Source organism: Pongo pygmaeus, chromosome 16 (assembly GCF_028885625.2).
Source record: "Pongo pygmaeus isolate AG05252 chromosome 16, NHGRI_mPonPyg2-v2.0_pri, whole genome shotgun sequence".
In the NCBI taxonomy this organism is placed as follows: Eukaryota; Metazoa; Chordata; class Mammalia; order Primates; family Hominidae; genus Pongo; species Pongo pygmaeus.
In genome coordinates, this window is record NC_072389.2 from 88,159,105 (window position 1) to 88,184,624 (window position 25,520).

General features: G+C 37.2%; 1 protein-coding gene across 5 annotated transcripts in view; it reads right to left on the bottom strand.

Annotated features, from left to right (window-relative positions):
* The window catches only part of EFL1 (elongation factor like GTPase 1), a 131,878-nt gene that overhangs the window by 71,631 nt on the left and 34,727 nt on the right, over positions 1–25,520 (bottom strand). For all 5 annotated transcript variants that reach the window (XM_054451673.2, XM_063652823.1, XM_054451674.2 and 2 more), the window contains 5 exons: positions 24,909–25,031; positions 22,620–22,719; positions 17,542–17,693; positions 17,112–17,278; positions 12,182–12,320 (listed from right to left, as the gene is read on the bottom strand). In XM_054451673.2, the coding sequence (XP_054307648.1) occupies positions 12,182–12,320; positions 17,112–17,278; positions 17,542–17,693; positions 22,620–22,719; positions 24,909–25,031 (681 nt within the window). The remainder of the gene's footprint in view (positions 1–12,181; positions 12,321–17,111; positions 17,279–17,541; positions 17,694–22,619; positions 22,720–24,908; positions 25,032–25,520) is intronic.

Genomic DNA, 25,520 nt, shown 5'->3' on the forward strand with positions numbered 1-25,520 from the left:
CAGAGAGGTTGAAGAGAGGATCAGAGAGGTTGAAGAGAGGATCAGAGAGGTTGAAGAGATCAGAGAGGTTGAAGAGGATCAGAGAGGCTTGTTGCCCAGGGCTACAAGGCTAAAAAGTTAGCTGAACTAGAATTTTAACCCAAAATATTCTATTTCCAAATTAAACACTTTTTACCTCTCTACTCAATTATATGGGATAAATTCTACAAGACACCACCAACAAACTCAAGGAAAGATATTAATAGTGTTCCCTAATTTTTTTTTTTTTTTTTGAGACGGAGTCTTGCTCTGTCGTCCAGGCTGAAGTACAATGGTGCGATCTCAGTTCATTGTAACCTCCGCCTCCTGGTTTCAAGCGATTCTCCTGCCTCAGCCTCCCGAGTAGCTGGGGTTACAGGCGTGTTCCACCACACCTGGTTAATTTTTGCATTTTTAGTAGAGATGAGGTTTCACCATGTTGGCCAGGCTGGTCTCTTAACTCCTGACCTTGTGATCCACCCGCCTCAGTCTCCCATATTGCTGGGATTACAGGCGTGACCCACCACACCCGGACTGTTCCCTAATGTTTTGAAGAAAAAATTTGTTAATATTTAAGATATAAAAACTGGTAAAAGAAAACTAAAACAGACACTAAAGATCCACTACTCATCTTAAGAAACAGACCTTAACCAATACTTGTGTATTTCTCCTCAGTCATGTCCTCTCTCAAGATAACCATTATCTTGTACTTACTGTTTATTTCTCTGTGCATTTATTTATTTTTTATTACATATATATCTGTTCTTAAACAATATATGGCATGTACATGTTTTGTTTTTTGGGTTTTTTTGAGACGGAGTCTCACTCTGTCGCCCAGGCTGGAGTGCAGTGGCGTGTGGCGCGATCTTGGCTCACTGCAACCTCTGCCTCCTGGGTTCAAGCAATTCTCTGCCTCAGCCTCCCGAGTAGGTGGGATTATAGGTGCCCACCACCACGCCCGGCTAATTTTTGTATTTTTGGTAGAGACAGGGTTTCATCATGTTGGCCAGGCTGGTCTTGAACTCCCAACCTCGTGATCCACTCACTCCCCCTTGGCCTCCCAAAGCGCTGAGATTACAGGCGTGAGCCACCGTGCCTGGTCACATGTTTTTAACCTTTATATAAGTGGTCTGCAACTTGCTTGTTCTTAAAATTAATTCTATTTGTGAGACTGACTGAAGTTGATACATATAATGTACTTCATTCATTTTCACGAATGTATAATCTTCCATTTTGCACCATAATCTACTTATCCATTCTTCTGCCAATGGATATTTAGGGTGCTTCCCTTTTTCTGCTTTCATAAACAGTGTTACTATAAATATCCTTGTATTTGTCTCTTTGTTTAAGAGTGTACTTAAAGCTCCTCTAAGAGATACACCTAGAAGTGAATGGATTGCTACACCCTGTTGTCAAGTATTTTTTAAAGTGGTTATATCAATTTACAACAACAGTTTACAAATGTTTGAACTACTCCATATCTGTAACACAGAACATTGTCAGATTTTAACATTTCTGTCATTTTAATAGTTATGAAAGGACATCTCACCGAGATTTTAAAATGCATTTCCTTGATTACTTCACATCTAATGTCTGCCACATATCATGTTTCAGGTCATACTAGAAACATGTTTCTCTATCCAACATCACCTTTCTCCTAATCATATACTTTACATTTTCTGGAAAGACCGGAAGACCTGTCAAGTCTTTATAATAACTGCCACTACTCAAAATTCATACTTACTGTTATAACTGAAAATCACCTTTCCCCCAAGCTATCTTCATAGTCTTTAAAAAATACCTTTCCTTTTGGAAATTAAAAAAAAAAAAATCTACTTAACCAATTTACCCCTGCCTTACAACTTGCACTCCAATCGGACCATATCAATTTATGGGCGTAAGAGAGTATATTTCCACCTTCTTCAAAGCCCTTTTGACAATCACTTGCTTTTCTGTTGGAGAAAATCAAATCTGAACTTATCAACCAGAAGACTATTGTGTGAACCATCAAGGATATCTTCCCAACCTGCATGAAACCATATAAATGTCAAATTATTTCTCCATTCTGTCATGTGCCAAAAATACTAAGAATAGAGGTCAAATGTCTCACTATCTGTTCCTTGAGCATGACCTTTGCTTGGCCCATTACCACCCACCTACTCTTTCCTGCTTCCTATATCTGACATTTGACCTGCTAGTGTCTTATTAGTTTAGCTAAATTCCAGGCTCTGGCCTCTCTGGCCTGCCCAGTGTTAGCATGATAACTATGCTGATAAATACTCAACTCACGAAGTATGTTTCCAGCATATCTTTGGAAGAAAATATGATCTGCAGTCTACTCATTATTATGTGTAAGTTCTAAATACAATTGTTCACTTTTTCAACTACTGTACCTGAAATAGGATTAGTAGGGCCAAACCACAGATGGAAATGAAGAAAACTGCAACAAGCCTATCAGCTGAGTTTGCAGGAGGTGGCTCTATGGCAGGGGAGACTGTCCCCTCTTTCCCAACAAGAAGCAAGAGGACCTAACACTTGAGAGAAGATGGTCTCATAAGCATTTCCTCCAAGCTTGTAACTAGAGAAGCCCCAAATCATGAATAGCCTATAGTCCCTCTGGCACTTTACTCAAGACAGTCTTATATTTCAATGTCTGTGTAATGCTCACTGGACTCCCCATCTCTACTTCTTCCCAGAACCTCATTACCGTCCAATTTAGTCAAGGTATAATCTAATGATTTGCTAGCAAATGCTCGTTGTGGCTTTTCCATGCACCTACCAGTTTTCAGAATCTTATTCTGTCCCAAACCTTCCTTCTTAACAAATGGCTATGTTTTCTACATTGTTGAGTTGGGAGAGACTATAAACCTTGTATTATTAATCATTTAAGTTTTTCATTGCATCTTTTATCTTTCCTCTTTTCCTACCTATTTTCCACTGATACAACAAGTATAATCAAACTCCAGTAAATACATACACACACACACACATACACACACACACACACTCCTTTGACTCAACTATTCCTTCAAACTGTTAACCCATTTTGCTCCTTTCTTTAACTGACAAATTTCAACAAAAACTGTTCCAATTATCTCTTATTTCATCTTCCCTAATTATCTGGCCTCTACATTGTTAAATGTCATTTAAGAGTAAAAGAGGAATATACTCTTTGAAGATGGAGGGGAAGAAAATTCCCATCAAATAATCCTTTGTCTTATATAATATCTATGGCAGCAATGGGCTTATTAGTATATAAACAGTTATTAGATTATAAAGCTGTATTAATCTATGTATTCAAAAGAACTTATATAGTCACTGCCAGTTACTTCAGACAGTGAAAATGAGAATTAACAGACACATCTTAAGTTGTAAAATAAGCATTTTATCAACCTGTATGCTAACAATCTGATCTGGGTGATAGACAAGGGGACTCCCACCTTCCCATAACCTGCTCAGCAGCTTCAAGAGCCAAAGAAATCAGTGGCGTGTCACATCTGTAAAAGGCAACTGTAATCCACTGGTTGCAAAGCATTGAATTAGAGTACACATAAAAATATGATAAAGAGAATATAGCATATCAAGTCAAAGAAATTCATTCCAAATTATACTACGATTCAGACCATAAATGATTTCCTTTGAGAAAAAAACAAACCAAATCTAAATTAGAAAATTAAAATATAAAGTCATCTATGATAAGCAGGAACCAAGACTTAAAGATAATACATAATATATTAGAAGAATTGTAGTATATAAAGAATGGGTTATTTAAGGGCAGAAGGAAAGATACAATGTAACAAATCATCAATAAGACATCAAGAGAAAAGGAAAAAAACTCAAGTAATATGGAAACAAAGAGATTAAATAACTACAGATACAGAAGTAGATAAATATCCCATCTTAATAAATATTATTATGAGATCATGGAAAGTTACTTAATCTTTGTGTCAATTTTCCCATCTGTGAAATGTATGTATCTCACTTGGCAGGGAATAAAGAAGATAATCACTTCCAAATATTTAGTATAATTTCTAGCACATAGTAAGCCCTAACTGATGTTAATTATTGTCATGAATATAATCAGTATTAACACTGGTCTCCATTACAAATAAACTGGATAGTCAATCTGATTATCTATGAGCATAAAGTACCAAAACTGACATAAGAAACAGTAAAAAGAACCTGAAAGGGACAATAACAATTAACAACTAATCAAATATAGCTGATTTCATGGGTGCTAATATCCAAAATTTTAGGGACCAGAAAATTGCTATGCCATTTAAACAGACTAGAGAACAATAAAAACCATCCCCTAATTTGTGATTTGTTTCATGCACCTAATATAATGCTGATATCGAAACTCCACAAATACAAATATACACAAAAAACTACAGACCAAACTTACAAATATAAACGTTTTATTAAACTACTGACAAACTGAGTTCACTGCTCAATAACATAGTTGAAATACACTCATCTAATACTGTATTCCAGAAATAAAAACTGACAATATTAGGAAATGTGTTAATATGATTCATGGCATAAGTGGATCCAAAATAAAACCCTCGTATGTGTCACTTGAAAGATGTAGAAAAGACCATTTAATAAATCTCATTATCTACCCACATCTTGAAAATTAACCTAGTAAACAGAAAAAGGAGGATACTTCCTTTTCATTATAAAAACTAACCATAACCTCAGGGTAACATATATATATATATATTTATGTGTGTGTGTGTGTGTGTGTGTGTGTGTATACATATATATATACACACACATACATACATATACATATATAACATATATAGATAACATGTATATATAAATTCCTCTAACTTAACAAATGAAACAAAGATTCTTATTGCACCACTATTTAACACTCTTCTGAAAGTTGCAGCAAATGCATTTAAACGAAGGCAGGGAAAGCTATATTCAAAGAAGGGATTGTCTCCAAGAGAAAAATATACAGGTTAAAAAACAGTATAGGAAGTATGATTTTTAAATTAAAAAAATGCTACTGAACTGTGTACTTTTTAAAATAGTTAAGATGGTAAATTTTATGTTGTGTTTTCTTACCATAATTTTTAAAAATATGCACATATATGGACAGAAAAAGACTGATGGTTACCCCTATAGTAAGCAATAACTCTTATTTAGCTTATCTGCATTTTCAAAGTTGAGAATAATTGATCGATTTTTTTTTTTTTTGAGAAGGAGTTTCACTCTTGTCACCCAGGCTGGAGTGCAATGGCGCGGTCTCGGCTCACTGCAACCTCTGCCTCCCCCAGGTTCAAGGGATTCTCCTGCCTCAGCCTCCTGAGGAGCTGGGATTACAGGCACCCGCCACACACCCGGCTAATTTTCTATTTCCAGTAGAGATGGGGTTTCACCATGTTGGCCAGGCTAGTTTTGAACTCCTGACCTCAGGTGATCCGCCTGCCTCGGCCTCCCAAAGTGCTGGGATTACAGGCGTGAGCCATGGCACACGGCCTTATCTGCATTTTCAAATGGATGAATATTATGGTTTGCACTATACTGAAAGTTATCTTTTAAAAAAAACTTTAAAAAATTAACTATATATAAAAACTATATTAAAATAAAAAGACAAATTTTTTAATAAAGAAATCGAACAAGAAAACACAAATATACAGAACTGCAAATGAGAAAGATAAAGTTTACCAGATAGAAAGAATCAAGTATTTTATGCACCAAGCCCAGTTAGTTTTACAAGTGAACTATTTCAAAACTGTTGAAGAAAAGGTAATTCTTACATCATATACACATTTCTCAAGAGCAGCACTATACAATACGGTAACCATTAGCCACACATAGTTATTAAGCACTTGAAATATGGCTAGTGCAACTGATGGGTAAACTTTTAATGTTATTTGATTTCAATCTATTTAAATTTAAGTAAGTCAATGTACCTAGTGGCTACCAAATGGAGAGTGCAGCTATAGAGGGTAAAAAAATGAAAGCTTCCCATTTTAGTATTATGATACCAAGAAAATAATGGCCATTTTAACTTATAATGCAAGAAAATTCTGGATAAAATCCTAGTACATTGAACCTAATAGGGGTTGAAAAGAATATGCAATGATCGAGTGCTGTTTTTTTTACATAGGAATGCAAGGACGCCTTAATAATCAGGAAATTAAATATAATTCATGACATCAATTACAGCAAGGAGAAAAACTCTATAACTGTCTTCAGATGTGAAGAATGCATCAATAAAATTCAATATCCATTCCTGATGATTAAAAAAAAAAAAATGCTTTCCCAGCACGATAAATAAGAGACATCATGAATCAACAGGCATCAGCAAACCTGAAACTAAAACACCAGAAGCATTCCCATTAAAGTCTGGAAGGAACTAGACAAAATAGCAACTGTAATTATTATTATGTACCATATTCTTATAAGCAATATGAAAATAAAAAGAAATATGACACACAACTATTAGGAAAAAAGAGAATAAAATCATTACTATCTGTAAAAGAAGAGCCATTAAAATCAGTTGAAATTCTTAAAACTAAGAAATGACTATTAGGTTTTCACTGATTAAAATAGATTATCTTCAAATGGAAATGCTAATAATAAAGTACATTTAAAAGAAATTCACTAGTAAGTGAATTTATAACATTATAAAACTATTACAAAGTCTTAAGAACCAAATTCTACTGAGCTTTCCCTTGAAATAAATTAAATCAAATTTGCTAGTGAAACCCTTCAGAGGTTTCTGAAGCCTAGGTTACTCCACGTGACTAAGGATTCACACACACACACACACACACACACACACACAATCAACACTGACTTCCTATTGACCCAGCAACCAACCATGGCAGAACTAAAACCAGTTCAGAAAAAAGCTAATTAATATTTATTATTTTCCTCATGCTGTGAAAAGAAGAATATCATGTTTCCTCTCAGAATATGTCCTTGAACTTTTAAAGATTTAACCATATGGAAGATATCTAAAGGAGTATATGAAAAGGCTAAAGATTTGGAATCCTAATTCAATTTCCCTCACATTTTAATAGGAGCCTGAAGCAAATATTTATTTTTAGAGATATTCTCAGTAGGGAAAAGAACAAAAGGCTATTGTGTGCTAAACATGGTGAGGTCTCTCTGGTCCCATCTATACCAACTTTATAAACATCAGGTTAGAATTAAATAACTTTAAACTTTAAATCAACTATTTCCAGACCACAAAATCTATTCTACACTTATCAGCACATGTAAGTTTTCTAAGTGACTTATAGCTGAGTTCAAATATGAAATCTGCATTTTTCAAGTGCCAATAAAAGAACTTTCCTTTGGACGTTGACTGAATAATGCTGAATTGTCCAAGAATGCCATGTAATGTTTTCATTTCCTTTTCCAACAAAAATTTTCATCAGCACTTGATAAATTTACTGACTCCGTATCATTTATGATGAAAAGCATATGGGTACCAATCATATTGGTCTCCACTATTTTCTTATTAAATAGGAATCACAACTTTTTCTCAAAGTTTAACAAAAGTAAAAAAAGATGAAGTTTACAGGTGTGCCCTGATCACTATGAACATCTCTTTATATGTGTCCTTTCATGAGTCTGTTAAAATGCAAAAGGAAACAAGAAATTATCTACGATTAGCAATGTGGTCATTTTAAAACATATCCACAAATACTTTGACATGCCTTCCATCAAAAGGCAGAGTCAGTTCCCTCCCTTTGAACATGGGCCAGCTGCAGTGATTCACTTCTAATAAACAGAATGTGGCAGAAGTGGGGCTGAAGGCTTTGAAGGCTAGGTCATAAAAGGTGATATACCTTCCTCCTGGCTCTCTCTGTTGGGTCGCTCACCTGTAAAACTTAGCCACCATGCTGTAAGGAAGCCAAACAGCCATATGGAAAGGCCTTAGTTCTACTCCCAAATAAGGTTCCAGACAACAACTGGCATCAGCCTCCAGACATGTGCTTGAGATAGCCTCCATATGACTTTAGCCCCCAGGCTTTGGGCCATCTCAATAGACACCATGTGGGGCCAGGTGCAGTGGCTCATGCCTGTAATCCCAGCACTTTGAGAGGCAGAAGCAGGCAAATCACCTGAGGTCAGGAGTTCGAGAGCAGCCTGGTCAACATGGTGAAACCCCATCTCTACTAAAAAGACAAAAATTAGCCTGGCCTGGTGGTGGTTGCCTATAATCCCAGCTACTCGTGAGACTGAACCTGGAGAATCGTTTGAACCCAGGAGACAGAGGTTTTAGTGAGCTAAGATTGCGCCATTGCACTCCAGCCTGGGCGACAAGAGGGAAACTCCATTCCAAAAAAAAAAAATAGACACCACGTGGAAGAGACAAGCTATTCCCACCAAACCATGACAGAATGGCAGATGCTTGAAAAAATAAGAACCATCTTTATTTTAAGCCACTAGGCTTTGAGTATTAATTACTATACAATAACAGGTAATTGCAACATATAGATTATTTCAGCCCAACGCAGCCATCTTATTCTTTCCATTTCAAAACTACCTGAGAAGACAAATCTGTTTCAAAGAAAAAAAAAATATGTTGACATACCTGGTCTCAGTCAACTCACCCTAGAAAGCCAAAAGCTGGAATCCCAGCATTTATTACCTGTGGCTGCCAGCTAGCCTTCTCTTGGGCAGTTTTCTTCTCATTCCTTAATATACCAGACTCTCGGCTGGGCGCGGTGGCTTATGCCTGTAATCCCAGCACGTTGGGAGGCCAAGGCAGGCAGATCACAAGGTCAGGAGTTCAAGACCAACCTGGCCAACATGGTGAAACCCCATCTCTACTAAAAATACAAAAAATTAGGCGGGCATGGTGGTGCATGCCTGTAGTCTCAGCTACTCAGGAGGCTTAGGCAGAAGAATCGCTTGAACCTGAGAGGTGGAGGTTACAGTGAGCTGAGATTGTGCCAATGTACTCCAGCCAGGGTGACAGAGTGAGACTCTGTCTCAAAAAAAAAAAAATACACACACACACACACACACACACAGAGACACACACAGACACATAGACACACAGACACACAGACATACACACACACACTAGACTCTCTGGCCTCTTCTGTCCTATCTTAAACTTACTCCTAGCTTTGAAAAGTTGCTTTTATTAAACACCCTGGCTTATGAGACTGCTGCTACTGCTAACATATGCTACATATTTTTAATCAAGGAACAAGTAAAATTTGCCTAAAAAGTAATTCTATGACTTTGAGGCAGGTAACCAGTTCAAGATGTTTTAATGAAGCCATTAAAATGGGTTATCAATCAACCCAAATAATCATATCAAAACATTTACTCTTCCTCCTAATAAACACTAGGGAGGGAAATATCCTAATTACTCAAATAAGGGTTTTCTTTAAGAAACACAGTCTAAATGTTAAAAGCTAGAAGCGATCTTGAAGATAACCTAGTTTTTTTAAGCCACTGGGAAACTGACAAAATCCAGGGAAGATATTCATGACTTAAGTAAAAAATGTCTGCCTCACTCCATCTCCACCTAGGATGTCAACCTGCCGTCATATAATGACAATTTGAAACCTCAATTCTGTTTGTATTTTACCAAAAAAATTACAAATACAATTTTGTTAGTATTTTATAGCTACAGCAATAAAATATACTCCATGCAATGTTATTTAATGTTTTATCTTTAAAGTTTAGGATTATGACAAATCCCGGTTAGGATAAATAAAAGTATCCCTGGGAATCCACAGTCTTCTCATAAAAAATTAAAAGTGGCTGTTCTATTTCTATCATAAAAAGTATTAGTAATCATTGCTCTAGTCCAAATCATTTGGGAAAACAAGCCCAGCAAGGTTACATAACTGGCCTGAGGCCATATAACTAGTTAGTGGCAAAACTATGGCCAGAATTTTGGTATACTCATGCTTTCCAGTCATGCAGGGGACTCAATCAGATTTCAATTAATAAAAGAAAAACAATTACTATACGTTTCAATTCAAAAATCCCCATCAAAGTGGCTGGCTGCATTCCAATTCCTTCAGTGTTACACTCAAAATCCTTCTGGTGGACTATCTTTCTCTTTAATGTAAAGAAAACAGAACCTTAATGGAGGCACCTCAGGCATCACCAGGTGAATGGAAGACGAATGCAGCTAAGAGTGTGGACTGGCTATTCAAAAGCCATTCACAACCCCAATATCTTTTGCCTTAACTACAGAGGCTGGAAGAGTAAAACACTCAATCCCAGGCCTCCCCGGCAGCTAGGAGTAGACATACGACAAAATTACAAAAATGAGAATATATACAGACGTCACTAGAGAGGCATTTCTTTCCAAATAAAAACATTAATCCTGTTAGAAGGTCTTGACCCTTGTGCTCTCTTCCTGCGAGGAATGTGGGTATGCTTCTCAGAGATATAAGGCCATCTTGCTTCTATGGGGACAAAAGCCACATGCTGAGCCAGTGGCTCCCTGATGACACCGAAGAGTCATGACACCAGCCCTGGACTGTCCACCCTTGGGCTTTCTACTGAGTGAAGTTTAAGACTATGCAGTTGGTTTTCTGGTTACTTGCAGCTAAATACAATCCTAACTCTTATAGGAAATAAATCTGGCTTTTCCTCTTCAATCCATTTTGTCCCAAAGTGGTTGGTTGTCCATCAGGCTTAGTCTTATCTAAGTAAATTTGGTAAACAAAGATTTAGTCACCTTCATCCTTACCCCATGTTGTGCTACCATCTCACTTTCTTAAAAGGTCAGTAAAAGACATCAAGGTATATCTCTTCTCCAAGAATAAATGAAAAATTTTAGCTTATAGTAGGTTTGTTTCCCCGTACCATATGGCAGAGCCAAGGCTGCCTTGGAAAGCAGAAGAGAGAGAACTGGTATCTCTCCTTATACACCACTTAACCTCAATCCTGGAAAGCATCTAGAAATTCAGCAACAGAAAGAAAAAAGAAAACCAGAAATTAATGCATGCCACATTCTCATCCTCTACTAGGGAAAGAACACAAACACGAGGCCTTAATTAGAGAAGATCGTATAAAAACCATTCACTCAGCAGAATACCTTTTCCTTCCCTTGAGCATCATGCTGGAGATCTTATACCTCATGTTCCATTTAATTTGAGCAATACAGTAATCTCAAGGAAGGCTTATGAACAAAAGTAGGTTGTTTTCCATTCTTCCAATGTCCTTTCTGATAAAGTTGGCTGTGGCAGCTTAATAAGGTGTATCAATTGCTAAGGTTAAATGGCATTTTCCAAAGGGATGGAAGATAACAGGTAACACTGATGAGAAGCTAAGCATTCTATAAATTTCATGCCAAAAAATTAAATAAAGAAAAGAATATATCTCTGTAGGTGAACAGCAACATGCTTTGGCAAATTTTTGGGATTCAAGTTTATAAAATCCAGACAAACCATTAGCTATTCTGGACCAACAGACTAGACCTTTTTTAAAAAACTTAAACCTTTTTCTAAAAAGCGGAGAATTCCCAAACCAAGCAATCACTCAATAAATAGCTCTATAGCTGACAATGACCCTAACGGTTTAGATAGAATCTAACAGTACAATGGGATACAGTATTCTATAATATACTCTGAATCCAAGAGAAATTTCTTAATCTGAGTCTTTAGGGTTGCACTAAGAAACTCAAAAAGTGAATTCTGCACATGGGGGGCAGAAGTCAAACAAGTGATAACATTAAGGAAATGAAGAGTAATATTTACAGATATAAACTGACAATCAACTAATCTTAGCAAAGCAATATTCAAAGGATAAAAGCATTGGAAAAAAAGCAATGAGTTTAAATAGACCTTTACATCAGAATAGTTTCCGACAATTTAGAATCTAATCTGTAGAACCAGAAATGCCTTAGTCATCTAGATTGACTTTATGTGAACAGGAATTTCCCCTCTCACTTTGAAATAAATGGAACTCCAGCTTAGGCTAGAGCATTTACAAATTACTTAAGCAATACATTTTTAAAACAGAGCTACTATAATTTACAGCAAGAAACTGATCTCCATGTTAGTTACTCAAATGTACTAAGTTAAAGATACCAGAAAAAAAAATTATCAAACTAAAGAATAAAGTTATTCCCTTCAAAAATTTCACTACATTGTCAGTGACATGTTAGATAATCTCCTAGAATGGAGTAAGGATATAATAAACAGCATCACCCTACCTAGCACATTTCCTGGAGGTACCTCCTCTAGATATTCCAGTTCTCTTCCCATCAGAAGATACAGGTTTTCCAGAGCACAGTATGCCATGTGGGGGACTTGGGGGAGGCCATCTGGTGGAGCTGAGAAGCCTAATGGTACCTGGGCAAAGAAAAATGATTGAAGACAAGTTAGGAGGCATTTGGAAGCATTAATTGATATTTGTAAAGTTATTTCTATTCATCAGTAAGATATGGTATAGCACCATTTCATGTAAACCTGAAATATGAACATTTGAAATGGTGTGATAAAATATGTCTCACTTTATGAATAAAATTTGAAATACTGAAACTGCTCAAATACTAAAAAATTGTCTAGATTCTCATTTAATCATAAGCTTTATGGCTAAGTAACATAAATTCTGTTGTGACCTGGTATTGTCACTTTAGCTGATCCCCACAGCCTCTGGTTATTTACGTGAACCATGTCATACACCAGTTCTGTTGACTACTGTGCTATTATTTGAACACCCATTATTACTATTACCCTTTAAAGTTGTTTTACTCTTATTATAATGTTCTTCAAGTATTCAACAAGGGCTGGTGCTAGTGCCAAGTAACACATAAAAATAACTTTGGAAGAGTAGTTAGATATGATAAAAATGCCAAAAAAAAAAAAAGGCCAAACTGCTATTATATGCTATATTGTTCATATGGAAGAGCAGGCTGTGATATATTAGGAACACTAATGAGAGGACAGAGTACATTTACAGCAAAAATATACAAGTACAAGTACATTAGATTTATTAGCTCCCCATACATCATATTTATTCTTATGGAAATATTGTCTCAAATGATTCAAATTTTGCATTGTGTGAAGTCTTCAGAAATATATCCACCATATAAATGCAAGTATCCAGAAAGCATTTCAATTAACCAACCAACCTATCTTTGGTGCTCTTAGGCCTGGGGTGCTGCCCTAATGCTATGAAGAGAAAAAATGGCTGAGATACAACATAAACAAAGATGATTAACATCACAAGCATAGGGTGACCAACAAAAAGGTAGTATAGGCAAGTAAATTCATAAAGGTTCAGAGGATGGAGAGGCCCCTGTGCTAGGGTAGACTCTAGAAACTTCATGAAAATGATGACCTTTCAGGCACATGTTACATCTAAATGTGTTCTGATACAATGACAACTCTCAAAGTAGCTCTAACGATGGGCTGGAGAGATAGAAAAATTTTAAGAACTGAATAGAAAGAAATGGAATTATCTACACAATATGACCATCCACTTAAAACAAGCTACAGATAAATTATAATTAGTAAGACAGCTTAGCAAGGTGGCAAAAATGCAAGATCAATATACAAAAGTTAATTACACTTCTATAATTAGGAATAGAAAATGTATAAATAGAATAAATAGCAATAAATAGAAAATATGTATATTTAAAACGATTTTTAGAATAGCAACAAAATCTAACAAAAGTGATCAAAACGCTTTATAAATAAAACTATAAAACTTCATGAAAAACATTTAAAATGACCTAAATAAATAGATAAATAAACCTAATACATTCATGGATGGAAAGATGCTGTATTATAAAATGTTGATTCATGCCAAATAGGTGTATGGACACAAAGTAATTCCAATCGAAGCCTCAACAGGGCTTTTCATAGAAGCTGACAAGCTGACCATAAACTTGATATATAGGAGCAAATACGAACAAATAAGACACTAACAAAGAAAAACACGGTAAAGGGATTTGGTCTTTTTGATGTTAAAACATTGAAAAATGAAGACAGCACTGAATAGAGACAGAGACAACCAGAAAAAATAAAATTAGTCCAGAAACAGATCTATGTACATAGGTAATAATCTGATTTCTGACAGAGTGGACAAAGCAAATTAGCGGATAAAGATGGACTATTCAATAATGTTGGAACAGCTGGACATTTAAATGAGGAAAAAATGAACCTGGATGCCTTCTTCGCAAACACTGAATTAAATATTTAAACATGAAAGGTAAAATATTAAACTTTAGAAGAAAACATAAGTTTTGTGACTTCAATATAGACTTGGTTTCAATTTTCTGAAGATACGAAAAGCAAAATCCATAAAATAATGATAATTCGAGTACATTTACATTAATAACTTCTGCCTATTAAAAGGTACCAAATGGAAAGTAAAAACAAGTTCTACACTGGAGAAGAAATTTGCAAAATTCAAAACTGACAAGGAATTAGTATCCAGAATATACAAAGGACATCTGAAAAGCAGTATTTAAAACAATAAAGTACCATAATAGAAAAACAGGGAAATGACTCCAAGAACTATTAATATCTTCACACAAGAACACAAGACTGACCAATAAACACATTAAAAGAGTAATAAAGAAAATGTAAACTAAAACTGCAAAATACCATATCATACCCATCAGACTGGCACAAATCAAAAGCCTAACAAAACCAAAATTTGGTGAGCATGTGGAACAACTGTAACTGTTAAACACTCCTATTGGGAGTGTAAATCACAACTACTTTGGACAATAAATTGGAATTAACTTGTTAAGCAAGAGATTACCAAGGCAACTCCACTATAGGTATATTCCCTAGAATTTCTTGTAAAAGTGCATAAGGAGATATATACAAAAATAATCAAGGTAGCATTGCTTAGATTTGAAAAAAAAAAAAAAACGAAAACAGCAAATATATAGTGACCAAAAAACTGTATAAATAAAATGTACATTTAAGTAAAGGAATCCTATGTCACACTGAACAATAAATGAGCTACGGGAGTAGACATTAACATAGATTAATCTCACAAAGTTAAAAAAAAAAAAAAAGGCAAGTTGTAGAATAACTACAATGAAATTCCATTTATACAAAGTTTCAAAAACATATAATGTGACAACATTCTTTAGAAATACGTACACAGGTTGTAAAACTATAAAGAAAAGCAAGAGAAGGATGTGGCAGACAGACTAAACGTGCCCCCTCTCATGATGCCTGCTTCCCAGTGTTCACATCTTTGTTTAGAAACCTCCTTCCCGAGTGTGAGTGGGACCTGTGACTTGCTGCTTCTAACAAACAGAATATGGCAAAAGTGATGAGATGTCACACTGTGATTCTATACCATCATACAGGTCTCTGTCTTGCTAGGAGACTCCTTTGACTCTCTTATATGGCTTGATGAAGTAAGCCTCCAAGTTAGGAAGGTCCATATGACAAGAAACTGTAGGTGGCCTCCAGCAGCTGAGGGCAGCCAAAGGCCAGAAAAAATCTGGGACTCTTAGTACTACAGGTGCAAATATATGAATTCTGTCAACAACCTTTAGTGAGCTTGGAAGCAGGTTCTTCATCAGTCGGTCCTCCAGATGAGAACGCACCCTGGCCAACATTCTGATTGTGGCTTTGTGAGACGCTAAGGAGAAGATGCGGCTAAGCCATGTCTGGTTTTCTAACCCACAGAAACTGTGAGATGACAAAATGTGTAATGTTTCAAGCTGCTACATTTGTTGTAATCTGTAATATGCAGTAACAGAAAACTAACACAAAGGATGAACACAAATTCTGGGTAGGGGTTACTTTGAAGGTAGGTCCGAAATATTTCAGGTGTTTTTTTAAGCAGTTGGAATTAGGTTTTATGTTGCTCTGATTACTGAAATAAGAAGCCATTTGAGCTGTCAATGTATTGTATCATTCCTGCTTAAGACATGAGACACATAAGCAACTGATTTCAACCTGTAGCAAAGACACATTATGCAGAGATAAACTGGATTGTTCATGGAATCTGTAATGCCAAATAAATCAGTGTTTCACTAAATAACAATTTCTTGCTCATCTACCTTCACAAAAAAGAAAAAAATTAACTGATACTTGACCCTTACTGATAAACAGCAAACTATCAATTATATCCAAGCCAAGATAATCATAGATGAGTTTTCATATATATTATATCACTTTCAGACTCCCATAAAATATAACCCTATACACACCAAGTGCTGTGATCTTTCTTGCTAAATTAGAACATGCCATAGCTCAACAAGGACTGCTTCACTGCCACGCAGCACTGCACTCTCCAAGGATTAAACTGCTAAAACTCATGGAATAAGCATTCAAGGCAAAGAAAAACTGATGGCAGAGACTTACTTCAACTGCTGCCTCCTTCTCTCTCACTTGTAGCCAAGTACCACAGCTTCCCTGGTTTATCTACAGACAGGCTGCTTCCTGCACAGAGAGGAGCATGTGTTTTTGTGCTCATGACGCTCCACGGTGCCAGCTGACAATTTCCTGGCTTACTGCTTTGTGCTGATCCAGACTGGCTACTTGGACCTCTGGCACTGTCTTCATCCTATGACTTCTATTATGTAATTATGATATAATTACAATGTATATATCTTGCTCACTTCCAAAAATGTTCTGAGACATCTCTAGCCTGTGATCTCTGTTTTGCCCCTTGGCTCAGGCATGTTTAGCTGCTGCCTGTTCACCTACTTACAGAGCCTCCTGTCCAGACTCAGGGTCTGTGTGCCATGCAACTCCTGCCTATCCCCTGCTCACTGCCCACACCTTTGGCCTGAGCCAGCTAGTTTTTGGATCTTCCTATTTCTCAAAGATCAGCCATTGCCCTGGCTCCAGCATGACATCTGCTCTTATCAGTTCTTTTCTCTAACCACAAGGTGACTCTTGCCTAGAAGAGAAAAGCCTTATAATTAAATAAGGCCTGAAAATTTGGCCCACGTATTGATTTGGTTTCCTAAATGCTACTAATTGAGACATATATGACAAACGTTATCAAAGCAACACAAAAGGAGATACACAGTCACTCAACTGTGCCTTTCCAGAGACAAGCTAAATCTACCAATAAGATAATCACCAGTCCCAACAAAATGTGAAAAGATATCAGACCCTCGAGAAACAATATATAAATATTTTACTTTCAATCCTTACCCTTCGTAAAAACTCAAGAGGACTGTATTTGGGCCCCAAGACAAAAATTTTCTTTCCTCTTCGAGCCACACCACTGAACACCCGAGCAAATGCAATAAAAGACTCTTGGTTGTTTTCTTCCTGGAGCACAGGTTTAGGGGTCATACTTTCCACCTGTTGCTCATCACCTGACAGAAACAAAAAGATAATTAGTGCCAAGAATGCCCTCTTAATTCAAGAACTGTCTGGAAACACAGAAGGAGGAGTGAATATGATATCTTTGGTCAAGTTTCAGAAAAAAAAAGAAAACAAAACAAAACACCAAGAATGGAAAGAATATTGATAAAAACTATGATTAAAGCTTAAAAAGCTCAAGAACTAAAGGATGAGTGTCCCAAGTTAAGCAAAAAGGCAAACACTTTGCAACAGAGCCTACTTAGGAAAGCTATACCTCTTGGCTCCTCTCCTTTTGGACATGTTTCAAGGGCACTCCCATCTTGGGTGGGCTCCAAGGGTGCCTGTCCCTGAGCTGCTGCAAGCTTCTCTGCATGCCTTTGTCTTGCACGCTCACGTCTCTGAGCAATTTCTTCCTGAGTGAGAGGCCTACAGGATATCACAAATATGTTGTCATCTCTCAGTTTATCCAAGTAGGGAAACAGCAAGTATTGACGTGGCTGGGTAAGATGAAGATTGGTCTCAGCTCCATTCCAGGCAGTTTTCTCCAAGTCCTCTCCCTGTCTTTAGCAATAGGAGAGGGCCTATCAGCCTCTCTCTAATAATGCTGTGTCCCAACTATTCTGAACTTATGAACTGACATGGAAGAGCCCAAGCCCCCATCTGGAGCAATGTACTATAGTATGGAACCTTTCTCAGATACCTATATTCCTTCTGGAAACGGCAAAGAACAGCAAGAAGGAAGGGAAAGAGTGACAGATATTAGGGTTTGGAACAACCCTGGCAGGGAAACAAGCATAAGGCCTCAATAACTGGGGTTCAAGAGGAAGGGTTCAAGGTCAGGATGAGTACTGGCAATTCACCAGGAATAGAAGGTCAAACTGAAATATCAGCCACTGTGTTAGACCTAAGAAGTACCATCACAGAAAAGGCAGTGCGTGGGTGCGTATGTGTGGTTTTCCCTGGAGGTGAGAATGAGAAGGGGTGGGGGAGGTAATTAAGTTCTTTTTCCTAAAGAACTACCCTCATGTCTGTCAGGACACAGAGAAGGTATTTAGAGTTTTAATACTAAAAAGGTGTTGACAAAAGGGGAGCACTAAGTCAAATACAAATTCTGTTTGGGAGTTTGGGTTTGGAAGGTAGAAACCAGGCAGGTAGACTGTTTCCTAGGACTCGGCTCCCTTCCCATGTAGGGGTCCTTATGAACCTATTTGTATGCTCAACCCCAACACATGAACAAGACCAAACCCTGTCCTAAGGCTGATAGAATAACAGCATCTTTCGCCCTGTACTCCGGGAAATGAGCATCAAAGCACTCAGGCTAGTCCTCTGGTCCTAACTTTATGCTCCAGCTGTGGAAGCTGGACAACTCTTCCTGGTCCCAACACTTTGTGCCTCTCTTCTGTGTTGTCCATCACCTTTAATATTACGATTCCTGCTTTATTTCCCAATCTCAGACTTCACACCTAACTGATAACCTTCATCCCCACCTTGCCATACCATATTCCCCTCCTCTCTCTGTAAGCACTGGAAGCCATGCAGGTAGCCATTTTGCCTACTTGTCTTCCACATGGCCACAGACCCTTAGGGCTCCTGATGCAAAGTGGTTTAACTCCTTCTACCTTTCTATTTCATGTAAGCTAACCTGGAAGGGCACTGCTTAAATCATTGACTGTCCACTGCTATATTCTTCAGATATCTGCCTGCTAGACAAGACTTCTCTAGTCCTAGAATCCAGGACTAGACACTACTTCTGCCTTCCTTAGCACCTGTCCCTCAAAATCAATGAGTTTAGTTCCAAGAGTAGGCCCTTCCACTCACACCCACTCTGCTGCAGGTCACTGGGCTGTGCAATAGAATACAAAAATATGAGAAACAATCCTTGAGCCTGGATTGGTCAGGTGTCTCGTTAGGCAATCAAAATTGCTGGCACTAGGGGGCCACACTACCACTGCAAGAGACAAGCTCCTCATTATAGGAAGCTCTAAATGTCAGGACTTTCAAATACAGAATGAACTCTGCTTCCTCACAATTTCTAGCCATGGCCACAGTTCTCTCCTCCGGAGCAACATCTAACAAACCTACTTCCCTCCCCTTTCCTTTGAATCACCAGCATTCATGCCTTCCCCACCTCCCTTCTTTTCCCCAGGCTGAACACTCTAGCTGCTCCTTCAACCAATCCTTTGACAACTTTCCTTGTTTCTAGACTTTTGCTAAAAACTCATATGAATATCTGAAAAGTGTGAATTAAAATATTAATGCAGAACACATTTTTATTATTAGAGTAGGAAGGAAAAAATACCAGAGGTACCTGCTAGCATCTAAAGAGAAATGGTCTCTTCCAACAGGTTTATCACGATGATCCAGAGACTGTCAATCACTTTACATATATTATAGCACATAATTTATCAAAACAATTAAATGAAGTAGATATCATATTCCTATTTTACATATAAGGGAGACTTTGAAAACTTAAGTAACTCGACCCAAAGTCACACAGATATTAAATGGAGGAGCCATAATTCAAATCCAGATCTGTATCGCTCTAAAGTCTATGCTCATTATCACCAGGTTATGTCTTTCCTTCAAGAGGAATTAAAGATAAAACTGTCATCTTATGTAAATGTGATTTCACTTTAGTTTTAGTGAAAAAAGAAGTGTATTTGTTCATCTTGCAGATTAAATCCTCATCTGCCTAAGTTCATGAAGTGATCTGGAATAATCAGCATGTACAGTCATTAAGTAAGCATCAACTGTATAGATGCTTGCTGTCTGTCTATGTATCTATCCATCCATCCAGTTAACAACTACTGTGTGCCATGCACTGCTGTGGGCACTGGGAATGATGGTGGAGGGGAACAAAGCAGATAGTAATCAGCAAGGATGTGTAAAAAGTACCCACTGTGTATCCAGCATTTGCTGAGAACAAAGAAATTTAATTACAAGAAAATGGGGCCCTACTAGTGAGGAAACAGCTATGAGTATTAAGTTATTCAGGCTATAGTTCAACTAACTATGGATGTTACTTCTTGAAAGGGCAATAGTTACTAATACTGAGATGAAGGAGACCAGAGGTGAGAATGTTGATCGAAGATTCAAATGTCAGGTTGGAAGGTGAATTTGAAGAAGCAAAGAAAAGAGGCAAGAACACAAGAACAAAGGAGAAAGTCCTATAACAGTCCCACACTTCACTTACAACCACAGCGGCATTGTTGAGCAGTGAGTAAAGGTCAGTGTCTTCATTAAGTCAGGGAAAAAATTTTTTAGGCTTTGTGGGTGCCGAATCCCGTTTCCTGCCTTACTTTTCTCCCTGGCACATATCACTAATACATTGTACTCTATACTAAAGGGAAATAATACTCTGCTATTCCTGGCTTGTATGTCTAATACAATGGAGATGAAAATGCTATCAAACCAACTTCCAATGGTACATTTTCCCAAATTTAAAAAATAAAACTTAAATGAAAAAAAAAATCAGCTAGAAGATGGAAAAGAACAAAGTAATGGTGATGACCTTGCCCAGGTATACCTGAAAACACTATATTATTACATAACAATTGTTGAACCTGATATACTGGTTAAAAACCAATGACAAAAATAAAATCAGTAAAAAAACTTCATGGAATAGAATGGATTGCACTATCAGAAATATACTAAAATTCGAAAACCATATGATGAATTATTAAGAAAAATGCTTAAAGAAAATGTAATTAATAGTAGAGGCATAATAATACTATTATTCATCAGCAAGAAATGAAGGATGGGTAGAGCCAGGAATTTTAAATGATATAAATACATGTATTTCAAATCTTAACAGCAAGTTTTCCAATTCTCTGATATTCCCTATGATTCTACCAGAATCTCTCAGATACTCCCAATGGCCAAAAAACATCCAATATCCTAAAATTGTTACTATAAGAAATTGTTACTACATGTAGCACTGAAATATTATCTGGGAGTAGCCTAGATACATAATTAGACATTCATTCGTTCCATTATTCACTCATTTACTTACTCAGTTAGCCACTCATTCACCCACTCACTGACCTGTTATTCCCCCATTCGGATATTCACTCATTCATTCTTCATCTAATCACCCATCTATTCCTTTACTTATCCCCAGGGCAAAAATTATTGAATACATCTATGTCCAAATCACTAGGGAAGTACTAAAAAACAACACATAACCTTTCTCCTGAAGGACAAACAGAATTTTGTCAGAGGAAAAGAAGCCTTCTCAGATGGAGAAACAGCACAAGTAAAGATATGACATTTGTTCAGACACTAGTATATTAGAGAAACAGAAATAAAAATCTAGTCAAAACATGGTTTGGGGTCAGGTCACGGTGGGTCTGAAGTGCCACTAAGACAGGTCAAGTTTATTTCACAGGCTGATGATCTGACCTTCAGTCACTCACATATCATTTTCATGTTCTCTGCTATATCCGCATATGATTTATTTAATACTTATTTAAATGCACAAACACTTTTAACTCAATAAAACTTTAAAATTTCATCATGGTAAAGCCTTTATCACTTGACATACAGAGGCAATACACACAAATACACATTAAAATAAATATAACAACTAATTAAATTAAAACTTGTTTCCCTAAGTACCACTGAAATCATCACCAACTTTACACTTGAATCAAAACTGCTCAAGGCAGGGAAAATCACTAAGGGTTTTTGAGCAAGAAACATATCTTCATAGCTGAGTCTTATAAACATCACTCTAAAGAAAGAATGGCAAGTGGATCAGTGGAACTAAAGATGGGGCAGGAGAACCAGCTAGGAGGTTGCTGCAACAATATCCACAAGAGATGATCAGAATCTAAACTAGTGGGGAAAGCAGCAGAGACAGAAGGAGGGGAACACACATAAAAAACAGGAAATGCAGAAGAGACAGATTCCCCAAGACTCTGGAACTTGAGAAATATCCCTCTCCTACACCCACCACACCCGTGCACACATAATACACGCAGGGAAGCAGAGATCCTCATACATTCATAATTACTGAGGTAGAATTAGATGAGACAAGGCAGGCTTAGATTAGAACTCGCCTGACATGTTCAATAAAAGTTAACTGTTGCTACTACTACTAACACCACTCTTCAAACTTACATCACTTCAATTCAATATCCCAGAGCTGATTTCAACAGCTTTCTCCTACAGAGGTATCACAAAAGGATATACTACTGTACAAATTGTATGTTACCCTGGGGGTTGGCTTGATATGAATTCTGGGTTGACGAGGAAAAGCATTATCCGTGCCCCCCCTACCCACAGCCCAACTGCATCCCACCAAACATGCACCATATTCCTAGCCCAGCTCAACTTTCCCCTTTCCCTTACCTTGGCTTATTCTGAGGCAAGGCCTTAGCATCAACTGCAAACATTTTGGAAACAAATATAATAACTGGAGCAGTGTCCTCACTTCCACATTTCATAAAAGCTAAACAAATAGGAAGTAAAAATGTCACTATTTTTCCCATTATTAAAAAAAAAAAACAGATTTTTCTGGAAAACAATTAAAATGTTTAGAACATGGCATCATCGAAATACACCTGAAGTCTATAACTTTTTCCAACTATGATAAAAATTTTAATTAGAAAGGGGTAAGATTGCTAGCAAAGAATAGCGGAGCAAGAGCAAACAGAGTTGGCAGAAATAAAGAAAGAAAAGCAAGCAAATTTGACGGGGTGAGGGATCTCATATGAAAGCTAAAGCTATGCAATGAGGTTAACCACCTACCATAAGCACTAATACATTTTTCACTGTATCAAGTATAGAAAATAGAATTGAGGAATGTTACCAAAGGCCAACAATCAACAAGGTAGCTTGTTAACAAGATATATAAAAATCAATAGCTTTCCCAATCCCCCACAATAACAAGTTAGAAAATAAAATGGACAAAAATACTGTATTATATTAACAAATTCTTAAAAATAAATTAAGATTCAATACTATTAAGATACCAATTCTCCCTAAATACACAAATTTTAATGCAATTTCATATTAACATATGAACATTTTCCTTAACCTATACTGGAGATAAAAAAAACATTGATTAATGAATTTTTTAAAAACAATTCCATCACCTCTTGTTAAAATAATTTGTATACAAAGAATTCAACAGTAAAATATAAACAAGAAAAAAGAAAACCACAGGAAGTAAGAATCAAACATGTATCAGAAGTCTTGCCAGTGGAAGCTTTGAATGAGGAACAAAATGACATGCCCTGATTTATATCTTAAGAGGATCACTCTGTTTTGTCTGCAATAGTTGAGAAAACACTAACAGGAATCAAGAGCAGAAGCAGGGATACTAGTTGTTTTGTTGTTGTTGTTGCTGTTTGTTTGTTTGTTTGCTTTTTCAGATGGAGTCTCATTCTGTCGCCCAGGCTGGAGTGCAGTGGCGTTATCTCGGCTCATTGCAACCTCTGCCTCCCAGGTTCAAGCGATTCTCCTGCCTCAGCCTCCTGAGTAGCAGGGACTACAAGCGTGTACCACCACGCCCAGTTAATTTTTGTATTTTTAGTAGAGATGGGGTTTCGCCATGTTGGCCAGGAAGTGAAAACAATGGGAAATAGTTGAATTCTGTATTTCAAAGGAAGAATAAACACGATTTGCTGATGGACTGGATGTTGGAGTGTGAGATAAATATAAGGGCCATAGATGACTCCAAGGTTTTTGGACTGAGTAAATGAAAAGATTGAGGTCCCCCTAACAGAGATGGGAATGACTAGGTGAGCAGGCTTGGGGATAAGATAAAAAGCCCAGTTTGGGATATGTTCAGTTGAGATGCTTCTTAGACAACACAGTGTAGAGGGAGTTCTAGATATCAGTCCAGAGTCCAGAAAACAGACATGCTCTGAAGACACATAACTGTGGGAATTATGAGTATGTAGCTGTCATTTAAAGTCTTGAGATTGGGTGCAATTATCAAAAGAGGGACTACAGGTAAAATAGATGAGGATCAAAGACTTGAACCTTGCTTGAGGCACCCCAAAGTTAAAAAGCCAGGGAGATGAGGAGGAATCACAAAAAGAGATTATTAAGGATAAGCAGCCAGGGAGACACGAAGAAAAGCAGAAGCAAGGGAATGGAAGCAATGGAAGCCTAGAAGTCAAGGGAAGAAAGTGTTTCAAGGAGGAGTGATCAACTGCGTCAAATGCTAGTGACAGATCTAGTCCTATGAAGACTGAAAACTGGCCATTAGATTTAATGAACCAAAAGTCAGTAGGGATGCCAAGAATAACAGTGTAGTGGTTTGGGGGCAGGGTTACAAAACCAATAGAACTGGAAGAAAAGAATTATAGATAAGAAAATACATAGAGGCAAATTTCATGGAACCTACAAAGCCCAGAATGGGAGCTTCTTTTCTCATGAGGAGCATGTGTACAGGAAGTCGCTGGTCTCACCCTACTGGCTGAGCAAAATGGCTGTAACAAGAAAACCTTTGGGGTGAGGGTGGGAGGCAAAACTGGTGAAATGGTCATCTGTGAAACTGTTCATCTGTGGAAGTGGACATTTGGCAAATTGGCCATTTAGCAAACTAGCATTCAGCGAACTGGTCTAGAGCAGCCTGGATAGAGGACAGTCAACGACATGGTATATTCCAACAGGTCCATCTTTCCTCACCTGCTTTCAGTGCTTGAGTTTCTGGTGGAAGAGAGTCAAAAGTTTGTGATCCTGTGCACATCAGTCTCTCCACTCTCTCGGCTGTAATATCAAGGGGACTAGGAAGTTTCTGACACACCATAGCTGAAGTCTGTTGTTAAGGACTCAAAACCTTGAGCCAGTGCCTCCCACCAAGGTGAAGATTCACTGTATGCACTAAATATTGAGGTAACAAAGTCTGTCCATACAGAAAATGCCTGTGCTATAAGGCAACACTGCTTTATGCACATATCTCAAAACATGCATACAATTTCAGGGAGTTCACAAACTCCTTAAAGCTCAGAAAGGATCCTCATGACAGATACTTTTAACACTGAGGCCCATGGAACAAATGAGAACAGAGCTTAGCAGGTTGGCTACCAGTGACCTTGAAACGAAACAGTTATCTAACACAAACATCTAAATCATCCACTTATATTTGAATCTTAGTGTAAACATTTTTATTTTTACAGATTACTAAACAAACAAAAAAGAATTGTCTTCCTAAAGAAGTTCACTATTAGTAATGTTAACACAAATTAGTATTAGTGGATTAATTATTAAAGTATTTAATACAGTTTCATGGTAGAACAC